Below are 14,560 nucleotides of genomic sequence, written 5' to 3'. Positions count from 1 at the left end.
TTATGCCGAAAACCCACCAGCGGATCTACCAGGAATTCCTCAAGTAATTCTTTCAGGAGTTCCTCCAGGAGTCAAATATTTAGGTTCTAATCTAACCATTAATTACTTTGAAGTAAGTAAATACACCTGAATCTTTTTTTGCACGGGTCGTTATTTTGCTATAACTCAGTCAATTTTGAACCGATTCTCATGAAATTTTGTACACTGATAGTACTAATCGTGCTTACATGTGTACAAAATTTCATAAGAATTAGTTTAAAATTGACTGAGTTATAGCAAAAACCAGAACCGTGCAAAAAAAAGTATCGGGTGTACATGCAAACACGTTATTCTTCTTTATGGCTCGACGTTCGCATTGGAACTTGGCCTGTCGCTCTTGAACTTAGTGTTCTTAGAACACTTCCACAGTTATTTATTGAAGGGCTTTCTTTGCCTGCCATTGTATGAATTTGTACATTGTGTGGCAAAGTACAATGATACACTGTTGCCCAGGGAGTCGAGAATTTTTTTCGACCGGAACGGAAATCGAACCCACCGTATCCGGATTGGCCTTATCCACCAGGCTAACTAGAGACCCACTCCAGTTGCATTCACGTTACATTAATGATAGGTGCTATCAGGGATCACACAATAAAACAAAGGATTCTTCTAATTTATTGCTGTTTTTTCCTGTATTTTTAAACGTTATTTTTCCTTTTCTTTTCCAGCCCGGTAGCCATCAGCAAGTTGTGACAACGACTGCCACACCCACCACTTCCTTTCAAAGTCAGTTCAATAATGCCTACGTAGACGTCAATGCAATATTTCGTCCATCAGCAGCATCACCCACCACCACTAGTACCGTTACAATGCAGCATACCTTTTCGTCAACGCATCATCCGCTGCCACACATAACGAATAACAATAGCAGCTCCTTAGTGTATATAAACGGGACCCATCATAGCTCGGCGAAGCAATCGTCGCCGGATCTTCATTCTCATAATCATCAACATCAACAGACTGTATCCGAGAGCCAGACTGCCAACACCACCATCGATTCCGCACGGTCCAAAGCCGCCGCTTCCGACGGATACGGTGAATGTGGAAACGGGACAGACGAACAACCTGCCACTGCCACTGACGCGACGGAGGACGGAAGTCTTGATGCCGCAAAATCCGGTGCCGTCGTCCCTGCTGCCGCCAGCGAAAAGGAAGAGGAGCAGGAACAGGAAGCGGAACCGGAGATCGACATTGTCATCAACAACGTGGTGTGTTCGTTTAGCGTGCGCTGTCATCTGAACCTCCGGGATATCGCACTCAAAGGTTTCAACGTGGAGTTCCGACGAGAAAACGGAATGGTAACGATGAAACTGCGGCGTCCCTACACGACCGCGTCCATATGGTCGTCGGGCAAAATTACCTGCACTGGTGCTACATCGGAAGATCAGGTGAGTTTGGCTGCTCCGTTTCCGTGAGCGGAAATTTAATCACTGTCCATTTCCCTTCATCATTTTAGGCAAAGGTTGCGGCCCGGCGTTACTCGCGTTGCCTTCAGAAACTAGGTTTTAATGTTAGGTTTAGGAATTTCCGAATCGTGAACGTGCTGGGGACGTGCAGTATGCCGTGGGGCATCATGATCGTCAACTTCTCCGAAAAGTACAAGAAGGATGCCAGCTACGAGCCGGAACTGCACCCGGGTGTCACCTACAAGCTGTACAACCCGAAAGCGACGCTGAAGATCTTCTCCACCGGTAGCATCACAGTGACGGGTGAGTGAGACGATTGCGAATTGAAGATGCTTCAAAGTTACAGGATTTGAATAGGTACCCGGGGAAAGATGGTTAATCTGAGTCTGTCCAGTGTCCTTTCTATAGGACAGTATTTTTGAGATTTACACAATATTTTAGCATACTGTCTCTAGAGAAGTTATTCAATACGTCTTATTTAAATTTGTTCCCCTGATCTCGACCATGTTATGTAAGGGCTCCCGTTTAGTTACGTGTGAGAGTGGGAGTACGTGTGTGCGAAGCCGCAAAGAAGAATATCAACAACAGCAAATCCAAGCAAATCCTTTGGAAGTGCACTCCCACTCTCACTTTGACTCGGCACTGTGGCAACGCAGTAATACCTCCATGATTCACTTTTCTTTCTGTTGAATTATTTTAGGCAGGAATTTCTTTAAAGATTCTTTGTCGCATTTTTCGATGAATTCTTCGAGAAATGTTCCAAACAAAATTTTAAAAAATAAGTGTTTTATAAAAATTTTTCCGCAGCATTTCTTCGAGGATTTTCTCCGGGATTGATACTGCCGTTCTACGCATAGTTGTCCCATGTTATATGGGATTCCCATATAACATGGGTCAATTATGCGTAGGACGGTAGTATACAAGAACTCCTCCAAGAATTGCTTACGAGCTTCCTTTCGGAATTCTACTAAAGTTTCATTCCGCGATTCCTCCACGGACTTCTTTCAGGATTCCTCTAGAGATACCTCCCAAGTTCTTCAAGTAAATCATCCAGAGATTGTTCTGAAGTTGCCTTTTCTTTCGGGATTCCATCAGGAAGTTTTGTTAATACTTTCAAGGATTCCACCCGAGATTGTTAATAGTTGTGCATCTTTTGGGTTAGTATATGGAACACTTTAAGAAGAAGGTAACGATGATTTGTCATACAGTGAAGATCTGATCCGTTGTCGACCGGTCGTCGATAAAGCCGGCTTGATAACTTCCCACGAACTCATTTGTTTTAGGTGACAGACGACGGAAGATGATCTGGGATAGCACTTTGTAAGCAACGCTCAAAACAGTGATCGCTCTGCAGTTCTCACATTCCAAATGGTCGCATTTCTTGTGAATGGAGCTGATTACTCCATCCTTCCACTCCTTCGGTAGCTGTTCCAACCGGTGCTATCCTGGCTATCAACCGGTGCAGACAGGTGGCCAACTTTTCTGGGCCCATCTTGATGAGTTCAGCTGCGATACCATCCTTACCAGCTGCTTTGTTGGTTTTGAGCTGGTGAATGGCATCCTTAACTTCCCGCAGCGTGGGAATTGGCTCATTTCCGTCCATAGATGTTTAATCCATTGCCGTGGTCTCCACGCCATTCAAGTACTGATTGACGTGTTGCTTCCACCTTTCGATCACCTCATACCCGTCCGTCAATAGGCCCCCATCCTCATCCCTACATATTTCGGCTCGCGGGTTGCGTTGCCCAAGTAACCATGGCTTCAGAGCCGTGGTTACTTGGGTGAGCTTCTGATTTAGTTCCGTGTTTTTAGGTACGATACAGTAGTTTCATTTCTTTGCTCTACGCTTCTTCCAGGCGATGCTGTTTCTGCCGAAAGAGGTGCGTCTGCTGTTTCCGCTTCTGCTTGTAGCGTTCTGCCGGGTTCCTTGCTGCAGCATTACCGTCCGTGTTGCGTTTTTCTCCTCCAAAATTGGACCGTGTTTGAAATACAGACTAACTTAAGCTCATTTTGGCTTTGTTCTGTTACTAATAAGTTTTTTTTTTTCTTTTTCTCCGACAGCCGCCAGCGTTGCCTTTGTGCAGGCCGCCATCGAGCACATCTTCCCGCTGGTGTACGAGTTCCGAAAGAAGCGTACCCCGCAGGAGAAGATAGAGATGCTAAAACAGCCCGCGTTCGATCCAGAATCGCTGATCGAAGAAGAATGTGATATCGAGTCGACCACCATGTTCCCCGTCGGGAACAACGACGACGAGGATGCGGACGCGTTCGATGACGACGAGGACGTCCGCGTCAACCCGAATGACACCAAAGCAATTAGCCACCTGCGAAGAAATCGCCGTCGATTCTGCAAGTCCCGCTACAGCAGCTCGCGGAACGGTGGCCGGCGGCGTCCTTCTGGAAAGGCAGACAACGACCCCACCGAGGACGCGATGATCGTGTCGGACGACGACGACGACGTCGAGGAGATCGAGAGTGACGATGAGTAGACAGAGATCAACCGCAAAATAATGCACATATAGTAGATTCCTATTTTCCTCTGGCTTTACTCAACTCGTTTCTTAGCGAAACCTAGTAATATTCGATGCTTGTTCAACAATGTTTTCTTTATTACGTTTCATCCATCGTTTTTCTATTGTTTTCTAATAGAAAAACTGTGGTTTCATGTGAGAAACACTGGTCATAGACAACTTACACATACACATACATACATACAGACATTGAGCAATTGAGCAAGCCTCTCCTTTGAAACACATTTACCTTAAAGAAAAACTACAACAAATCCTGTGAAAAATTACGATTATGTATGAAGCCAATAGCCAGCATGGAATCGAAACCATTCAGTTTCGTCAATGTGTTACGCCAAAATAGGGTAGCCTTATTTTTTAAAGAAATGTAACGCATAATTTCAAAAGAAAGGTGCAAATTGCGCTGTCCAACAATAGAACATACTCCCATTCAACGCCACCATCGCCAATTTATAGGAGGGTGAATGAGTAGAATTGTCAATCCAGGCACGCAAACTGTTGGCAAAGTCGATACGAAAACAGCAATTCTTCGATTGTCCAAAACGCGTTGAGATATTTACGGTTTTTGTTGCTTTTACACTTTACGTTGGCGACAAAGAAGCTGCAGTGCACCTATCGGTTCTGCTTTATCAACTCTTGTGGCACTGCTGTCGTCGTCCAGTTGACTCTCATCGTATTGAAATAATAGCACGTTGCTTCATTTGCTGTTAAGCTGTGCGGAATGCATACTCAAACTTTCAAACTGTTGCAAATGCGTACGTCATAAATTATTGAATATTTTTGAGCTAACGTTACATAAAAATAGTCTTCGTATGAAATGAGATACACAACAAAGATCACCAAAAAATCACATTCAAGCTTACACACCAAACGCTTTCAGCAATATTTTGCTGAATTTTGCCGAGCTGAAGGGTCCAGCAAAATTTTTTGCTGAACTTTCAGCAAAGTTTGCTGAATTTCAGCAAAACGTTACTGATGATCAGCAGAGTTTACTGAACAAATCAGCAAATTTATTGCTGAAACTTTCAGCTCGGCAAAATTCAGCAAAATTTTGCTGAAACCCTCAATCGATTTTTTGGTGTGTAAGTTTGAACGTCGTTCAGCTTTGGCAGCTTATTTTTTTTTTGAATGAAAAAAGTACAAGAAATGTAAAGCTTGAACGCTGCTTTACACATGCCATTTCGGAAGGCTCAGTTTGACTCATGTTTTTGACTAAATGAAAGAACAAGTATCGTTTTGGGTAGGTGATGATATGCTGTTAGTTTAATAATATTCGATTTCGTGACGTTCCCGTCTTTGAATAGACGTACTTTCAAAAACTTATGATAGAAATAGCAATATAAACCAAGTGTTTTTTTTTTTTAAGTTTTGATAGTTTGTGTATCCAAGATATCTGCTGAACGGAAAATGAAGCACCGTGCTAAACATGATGTGTGTTACATTAGACGAGCTGCGTTCCTAAAGCAACTAAATCAAACATAACATGAAGAAGGATCACCAATCGAATAATGTGACTAAACGCATGGGCATTAATCACGTTCTCTGTGACCACTTTCATTACTACATATTAGGAATGTTGGAATATCATTGTCGGACAGAGGAGGTGGACGACGACGGTGGTCCCTTTAATCACATGTTCCGAATCAGACCAAAAACTAAAACAAAACAGTAAACGATTGATATTTCCACCGCCACCGACGTCGTTGTTGTCCATACAAATCAAATCCCGTGTAGATATTGTATTTATTTTAGATCAAGTTACAAACAAACACACCGAATGCGCGAGAGTGTCGCTGTAGAATTTTGTCTCGTATCTTCTTGTCGCTTTATTTTACTGTAATTGTGGGAATTTTGATCCGCGTTTCCATTACACAATTCTGTTATTCTATCTGTTTTCTTCAGATTGTTCTTTCTGTTATGATATTCTTTATTTCAAAAACAAAGTAGAAACCGAAAGGGAATACTATGTTGCATTCGTGATGAGCACCGCGTCGAACTAGCAAAATCAAGAAGTGTTTGTATTCCATTTCGAGCCTAAGAAGGTTGTTCAAGCACTGACTTCAAAAGAAAAATGTTAAAACTCATAATTTTAAACGTTGGAATCATTTTCCAGCGGCATACTTTACTATATATTTAAGACACTTTACCACTTAAGTGGCATTCGTGTCTGAATTAACTACGGCATACTTTGTTCTAGAGTAATTGTACGCGATTTTTGTTTATCTTTTGTTTTTCTGTTTTAAATATTAAAACAAAAAAAATCCTATCGAAACCTATCATATATTTGTAATAATCAAACGTGAGAGCTGCATGCGCCCAAGTAACCACGAAGCCGTATATAAGTGCATCAATTTTGCCATATATTGATAATTAAAATTGTGCATATAATGCTGCATTACTTTAAACCCCTCATTGAAGCAATATTAAAGTCGAAAAGGGCCCCACTAAAATCAAATTAGTGCCACATTTTGCAGCACGCTGACAGCCATTGCTAAAGTAACATAAATGCATGTGCTGTATATTTGCATTTGCACATGCTGAATACGTGCAACACGAAAAACCAAAACAAAAATCTATTTTTAGCACCGTTTCGTTATCGACGGTACTGATGCCCCCACACATGACTGTTTTAACCATTATTTTTTGTCGCCGGGTCGGGAGTCGAACCAGAAGTGTTGTAGACCACTAGATGAGTTCCATCGCGCTGGCGCCTTGGACCGTTTCTGCTGCAGTGATAACAACAGATTTTTCATTAACTAAAAGGAAACTGATCTTCTGTCTCAATCATTGCAGTAAAAGCTAAAACGACTATGTCATATGTAATAGAATACAGTAATTTATCACGTTCTAAAGATATTTAATCAATAAGAAAATTAAAACGTCGATTAAAACACCCTTCTTGCCCCTAATTGTGATTTCCATCATTATTAGCATGTGATAGCAACCTACAGAAAAGAGAAAAGGTCATCTACAAAAAGGTTTTGCTGTCGTCGATCGGTGGCTCAAATGAGGATTAAGTTGGCCGGAGTCGAACCAGAAATGTTGAATGCTGATGGAGTTGACCGTAAAGTTGTTGAATCTTCTTGATTTGATTTGTTTACCATTAGAGTCAAGTTTTTATAATTGTATTGTTAGAGCAAACTTTGCTAGTTTGTACATTGCATTTATTCAGTTTTTGCAGTGCTGAATTATTGAATTATCGTATATCACCTTTTAATGAACCCTAATGTAAAGAAAAATGCAATGCATCATTACATTGATAATGCCAATCTAAAGGATTGTTGCATGACAAGTGTGGAATTACTGCATTTCACATTGCAGATGTTGATATTCAGTCTAATTCGTGCAATGCTATAATGCTTGTGGTTACTTGGGCGGAGCGAAAGGTGTTTTGGGTGCCTTGTGCGTGATAATATGTATCGGTTTTCAGTTTGGGTGTGTCGTCATTTTCCACAAGCGTTGAATGAATGATTTAAAAAGCAAGAATAGAACCCCCTGATCAACTTTTATGTACCATGTTGTTTGAGTAGTTCGGTTTTATAGCTTATCTTTGTTGAATAGAGGTTGGTCAAATTTTAACTTTGTGAATGTTGATGTTCCAGTCAGAAGGCATTTTTGATATTTCTGTCATACATCTTTCAGTGCTTTCTAGGAAATAAATACTTAAGGGTTTCAAGAATACTCGGATACTTTTTCAAATAGACCTATACATGCAAATCCTAGTTAATACGTCCATTTGAAAAAGTATTTGAGAATAGTTAAAAGGAGTTTGTGGGAAGACAAAGTATGTAGGAGAGAAAATCATCCCATTTCCCTTCATTCCATCTTCACGACATAGGTACCTAGTAAGTTCAATACATTATATTACGCCTACAAAATGGCAATCCGAGAAATGTGCCGCATCATCTTCCTTCACAGTAAACTTAACGGCAAACCACACACCAATGTGAACCTCTTCCAATCAACAATTTCCCAAACACTTCAACGTCTCTACGCGAACTTTCGCAGTGGTATACTTTCGTACCAATATATAGTAGAATACAACATCTCAAAATGGATATTTAATCAGCAGTTTTCTCAGATGACATCATGCTAAGCCAAATGGAATTATGACAAACAGAGTGGACCCTTTTACTTGACATACTCCATTTAACATAGTGGCAATCGACATAAAGTTGTGTCAGGCCATTTAGTAAAATGTTGTTTGGGATAACAAGAATACAAAATTTAAAATAGTAGTTTACGCAACAAGGTGCAGAATGACGATTTTTACAGCACGAGTCGTACATTTATCCAACGAGGCTTGCCGAGTTGGATAATTACGACGAGTGCTGGAAAAATTGAGTTCTGCACCGAGTTGCGTGCAACGTTTTTTGCAATTCTATAAATTATCCTTGAGGATAGTTTTCAACAAAATTTTTTCATCAAACTGCACACTGATGTTCATAGTCATGTTTGAGAAAATCTGAACATAACAGGTTATATGTACTGTGCAGTTGTAACAATTTTTCAAAACTGCGCCCAGAAAGCATCAAGAAGTTGACCAAAACTGAAAACAGTGCTGTAATGGTTCATTACGCAACGCAAATCAGTGCTGTAATGAACCATTACAGCACTATTGATTTGGTGTGGGAAAGTAGGCCTTTTCCTGTCAGATTTGCGTGAGGTAAAACAGCCTATTACGATGAGAAATTGCAAAAAAAATGGAACGTAATTGTTGTTAGACCAAACGTTACTACGCCAAAATGTGTTATTCCCAATCCTCGGGAAACCTCCAACCTTTAAAACTTTATCTCTGCACATTATTCTACAACATTGGAAAATGGCGTCCACAAATCCAATACATGTGTTCATTTCAGTTCCTACTTTTTTATTTATAATCGGAAACCAAAAAAGCAACCCTCATTCGTACTGATTCGCGCCAAGGCACTCACTAGTGAGCGCAATTCGTTCGCAACGACCATATCGCAAACGATCGTTATCAATTATCATCAATTCTCTCCTCCTGATGGAATCGAGATCGAGAGATTATCATTTTTTGTGTGACAGCAAGCAGCAAGTAAACGACATAATATCGGACAAGTGAACCAAGTCAATAATATCACGAAGTAAAACAAATCTATTTTCATCGAACCAATACCACCTTTCAAGAAGGGAAAGTACGTTTTTCCTGTATTTATTCCCTAATTCTAAATATCGCGGCAAATTGTCAATTGCTTATACCAGTTTTCTATCTTTTATTACGAAGGCGTTTTCTAAGTATGTTTTCTACTGGTTTTTCTTTGCTTTGTTCCGTATCCGCATTAGGCTCCCAGCTGCTGAAAACACGTTGTCCAGCAAAAGTTGTTGTGGAGATTTTAGCGGTCAGTGCCCACACTCTCGGTTTAACCCTTTCCCGCCCATGGTGTCTGTAGAGCACCATAACTTTCAACCCCTGTATCTCTGAAACTAATGAAGTTTTTTTGAATGTTTTTAATTGTAAATCATGATTTCACATGTTGTTCTTTATCTAAAGGCATTACACTAAGTATGCGTATACAAATTCAATGTTTTTGTCAAAAAAAGTTTTCTCGAAAAGCTATTTTTTCGACAAAAAAATAATGACAAACTTTGACGTCTTAATTAATGGCATAGTTATCCTCGTGGGTTGAAATAAAAATAGTTCCTTAACAGATTTACTATTTATTTGTGTAGTCTTACGTTGAAAAGAACTGAAATGTGTATTTAAACCCTTAATTTGATATAATATGAATGGTGCATATATGCACCACTGGGCATATGGCGTGCAAAAAATAAGCAATTGTCCAATGTAATCATTGTTTGTATCCCATTCTAGAATTCTGGCGTCATAAAAGTTCGAAGGTTTTGAGAACAACTTGTCTCGAATTGTAATGAATTAGCATAAAACTGGTTCCGAAAGTGATTTTCTTGGATTGTCAAATGAAGCATCCTGTGCCTTGACCATTTTTAACGAGAAAAATCATGAAATAAAGTTCTTCAAATGCCTGGTGGTGCTCCAGAGCACCACCTCATATTTCAGTTGTAATAGCCTTAAACGATAATTTTGGCATAGAAAATAAGATTTTGTTCTACCATTTTGAACAAAAATAATAAAAACTATTTTTAAACACTAAAAGAAGTCATGGGCGGGATAGGGTTAATCTGTACTAAAATAGGAGATACAATCAAAAGATTGGAGCAAATCTGTCATTAAAATTGTGGATGCAAAAATAGAACCAGAATAAAGCAAAGGAATTTGAAAACAGAGCAAAAATAAAGGACGAAAACAAAAGTGCTTTTTGTAAATTATTTAATAAACATATATAAAGTTACTCGTAATAAGGATGAAAGCTGACATCTAGTATTTGGAAGATTTGTTTAGGAATAGCCGTGCCGTAACTAAGGCAGAAAAACATTATAGAAACGATAAGCAACATAATAACAAGCCTTCCCTTCTTCTATCACACGAACTAATGGGAAACACATACTCGGTTAACTCGGAAACCCAATTGAAGAGACAAATAAACCAAAAAAGAAATCCCAAATTTTTCCCATCTCCCTTTCCCGTCCAAAAGTGAAAGCGCCCCCTTTGTGTCCAGCAGTGCTAAATACAATAAAACAAAGCAAAAACAGAACAAAAAATATGTGAATCAACATCAACAACAACACGTAAAATGCAACATGAGGTAGCGTAACAGTAATAATTGTTCAGAATAATATAACTCTTTAATGAAAACAAATAAAAATACGTGAAATGAAAATGAAAATCATAAGAGTGTAAGTGACAAACCAAAGACTTATAAGTAATTTATAGTAAAACAAAAAATAAGGCAAAGAAAACATAACAAAAAAAAACAATTAAACATTGTGAAGAAAATGCAAACCTATTAGCGACAGAGGATCAAATACACACTATGAAAAAATAATCAATTCAATTGTACTGCGAACCGAAAGAAACAACAAAATCACTATAGATATTAAGGAGCAAAGTATCACTTAGAACCAGTTTTGTACATCCCTTCCTGCATCCCCTGTGTTCCGCCTGGCGTCTCCTAACGTATATGTATACAAAAAAACAACTGAAATCTCATCCAAATTTGACGACTTTGCTCGGCACACCGTCGCTGTCGAAATGCCGAATCGGAAGGGGGTACCCCAAACGTACGATTCCCGTACAGGAAAGTGATAGAAAATATGTTTTATTTTGGAATATTTATTTAAGAAAATAAAGCAAACGCAAATTCACAAAGAATAAGCCTTGGCCACCACCCCCGCCACCAGCACCGACCGAATGTCGTTCGGTTTTATACCGATGAATCATCTCTGGTAGCATTTCAGGTTTTATTACAGCAATGATGACCATCACAGCTAGTTAAAACTTTCATAAAATCAAAAATAATGCTACGAAATTAACCGTGTGAAAACTGTTCATTTTCAGTGTAATCAAACCACGTCAAACATACAAAAACACCATGTTGAAAAAAAACAAACAGCTGGGACGAAGTGGTGGATTAGGATGAACTTCATTCATTAAGAAATAGTAGATTTTAGATGAAAAATATACTCTTTCTCAAAGGTAAGTTCATCCAAATTCATTCTAGTGTATTGAGTTTTGCATACAAATTTAACTTCAGTTTTCTCCCTAAAAGAAAAGAACGACAACGAATGTTGATTCCCAAGCCATCGGAAACGATCAAAATTCGTGTAGGAGGGAAGAGGACGGGAAGAACAAGGATGAACTGAACGTTCATTCGTGACGTTATCGTGCAAAACGTAATTATCACTTTCTCAGCTGTTTGCTTACCTGATCAGATTTTTTTTTAATCTTCTTTCACGCATCATGGATTCTAAATTCATGACGTTCATCCTAAGTGAATCGATGAAATACGTATAAAAAAACTACTGGCAAAAAACACAGGTCAACGAAAGTAGTTCACTTAAAACGAATGTGGATGAACTTATGGTTAAGAAAAAGTAGATTTTACCTTTAGAATTTTGTTTTTCTCAACGATAGGTTCATTTGCGTTCATCCAGTTCTAATGGTCTATGAATTGCTAGCATCGTAAACTCTGTATATCATTTTACAGTACTTATAACAGTGAATCATCATGTCGTGAACTTTTCTACTCGAAATTGAATCTATTGGTTTCTAACGAAATAATGAACTTTTTGCCAGTCATGAATATTGGACATGAACATGGTTCATATCTAAAACTCCGTCAAAATCATCTTGTGAAATCAAATGTGCATTTGTGGTTGTGTGTGTTTGCGCGAACCCGGTGGTCGCATTGTAAACGAAATGTCTTTTTCAAAGTGCCCATATCACTTTCCCTGGTACTCGTACCTTTGGTATAGGTACGTGGTTCCGGTAACGGATCGCTCCTGTACCCGCAGTAGGAAAAAAAATCCCAAACTCATGACGGATGAACGCCGGCGGAGTTATTTTTCTCCCAAATCTTCCTACATGGTTTAAAAACTTTCTTCAGTTCAGTGAAAGTCGAGGGAAATGTCTACTATCTGACGTTTCCAAATCACTCATATTTTTTTATTTGTGAAAAGAAAATTCCCTGAACGAAAAGAAAATCAATAAAATGGGGAACAAAATATATATACCTAATAATCAACAAGCAAACAAAATAAGGAAAAAAATGTATGCGCGGTGACAGTACGCCTCTGTTCGCACTCAACAAAAAGAGGGCACTCGCGCGTACACACGGTGAGTTTAGATATGGAATAAGGTCGCAACATGGTCGTGATTGAAATGGAATTTGGTGTCTTTATTGAAGCTTTTTTAATTTTTAATAAACGGATTATTTTGTTTCCTTTTCGTACAAGGAAAGAGAGCAATCAAGATAAGGAATGTGGAACAAGGTGAACGAATAAAAGAGTTAAACACACATATAAACACATTACACACACTGTAAAGAAACTACACGTACATACACGTAAGAGGAAAAAAAGAAAGCAAAAGAGTAACAAATTTTGTTATAAGTAGGAAAAAACTAATAATTTTATATATTGTGTTTGTAGTACGAAAACAAAAACTAAATAAAAAAATGCCTAAGACTAGAAGAGAGAAAAAATGAAAAACAAATAAAACGATAAAAAAATAAAGTCTAAACGAAGCAAAAGCAGAAAAATGAGGAAAATCTGAAAATCAATGGTATAGCGAAAAATAATTTCAAAAATCATTGATGGATGAATAAATAATTTAAAAAGTAAAATGCAACATCGTTACGCGGGTGCAATTTGTGATGACATGCCCTCAATTTATTTTAAGGTTATTATCCCAACTAACATTTTTTAGTCTTATAGGCGATAAAAGGATCTGAAAACTATCATAAAACCAAAATAAATGGTATTAGGGTTTATGACGATTCTGAAATCCTCCACAAGTCTAATCGGTTGTCAAAATGTTACTTGGACCTATTTGCTGTGACAGCCTATTTTACAAGCTTGTCTACTTGAACGTCAACAGTTTCCGAACCTGCCGCAAAAGCAGCTAGCTACCAGTTCGCGTCGGTTTATTTGGCGCGATGGTTTTAATGAGCTTGTGCAAAGGACAACTGCTGGTATTTTTGCGGGATTCGGCCGATAAGCTCTTCTCGGACTTTCTCTGCGATGGACACAAGGATGGGTATTCATTGGTGAGCTCTTCCCATATTATTTTAAAAAATAAACAATGTGAAAAAAATGAAAATATTAAAAAAAAATCTTCTGTATTTACTCAACAAGCTTTAAAAGGTCCGCTATTTGTTTTACATTTTGACTTAAGGGGTTTATGTATGTTGAGGTCGAGCGATCCCGTAACGTGGGCAGATCACCTTACAATGGTGCGTTGCGGTGTAAGATCTTACCATACCTTACCGATCAGGCTAAGGCCGGGGTGGCCTCTGCTGTACATAGTTGCCGCCTTCATTCCACTCGGTCCATGGCTGTTTGTCTCCAGTTCCGCATTCTGCGTAGGATCCGCAGATCGTCCACACGATTGCAAGAGGTTTCGTGGGGCCAGGCTGGATTCTTGGGTGAGCGCGCTACAACGAACCAGATGTTCGCCATCCACCCAGGTGTTGCAGAAATGCCGCGAATACAACGTGCCCACTCATCACCTGTTCATCGATTTCAAATCTTCGTATTATACAATCGACCGAGAACAGCTATGGCAGATTATGCACGAATACGGATTCCCGGATAAACTGATACGATTAATCAAGGCGACGGTGGATCGAGTGATGTGCGTAGTTCGAGTATCAGGGACACTCTCGAGTCCCTTCGAATCTCGCAGAGGGTTACGGCAAGGTGATGGTCTTTCGTGCTTGCTGTTCAACATTGCGTTAGAGGGTGTAATAAGGAGAGCGGGATTAAAAACGAGTGGGACGATTTTCACGAAGTCCGCTCAGCTGCTTGGTTTCGCTGATGATATTGATATTATAGCTCGAAAATTTGAGACGATGGCGGAAACGTACATCCGAATAAAGAGTGAAGCCAGTCGAATCGGATTAGTCATTAATGTGTCGAAGACAAAGTACATGATGGCAAAGGGCTCCAGGGAGGAATCATCGCGCCCGACACCCCGAATTTCTATCG

General features: G+C 39.3%; 1 protein-coding gene across 1 annotated transcript; it reads left to right on the top strand.

The window, feature by feature from the left end:
* Nucleotides 1–707: 707 nt before the first annotated feature.
* On the top strand, nucleotides 708–13,202 carry LOC109416871 (uncharacterized; the record flags this gene model as incomplete). Its single annotated transcript, XM_062844379.1, is given in 4 exon segments — nucleotides 708–1,427; nucleotides 1,496–1,748; nucleotides 3,507–9,355; nucleotides 10,129–13,202. Coding segments are annotated over 3 exon segments (1,401 nt in total), but the record flags the coding sequence as incomplete, so codon positions are not given.
* Nucleotides 13,203–14,560: the final 1,358 nt, after the last annotated feature.

The sequence above is a fragment of the Aedes albopictus genome, chromosome 1 (genome assembly GCF_035046485.1).
Source record: "Aedes albopictus strain Foshan chromosome 1, AalbF5, whole genome shotgun sequence".
NCBI classification, from domain to species: domain Eukaryota; kingdom Metazoa; phylum Arthropoda; class Insecta; order Diptera; family Culicidae; genus Aedes; species Aedes albopictus.
The sequence above is the reverse complement of the archived record's forward strand: the minus strand, read 5'-3'. Positions and strand labels throughout refer to the sequence as shown.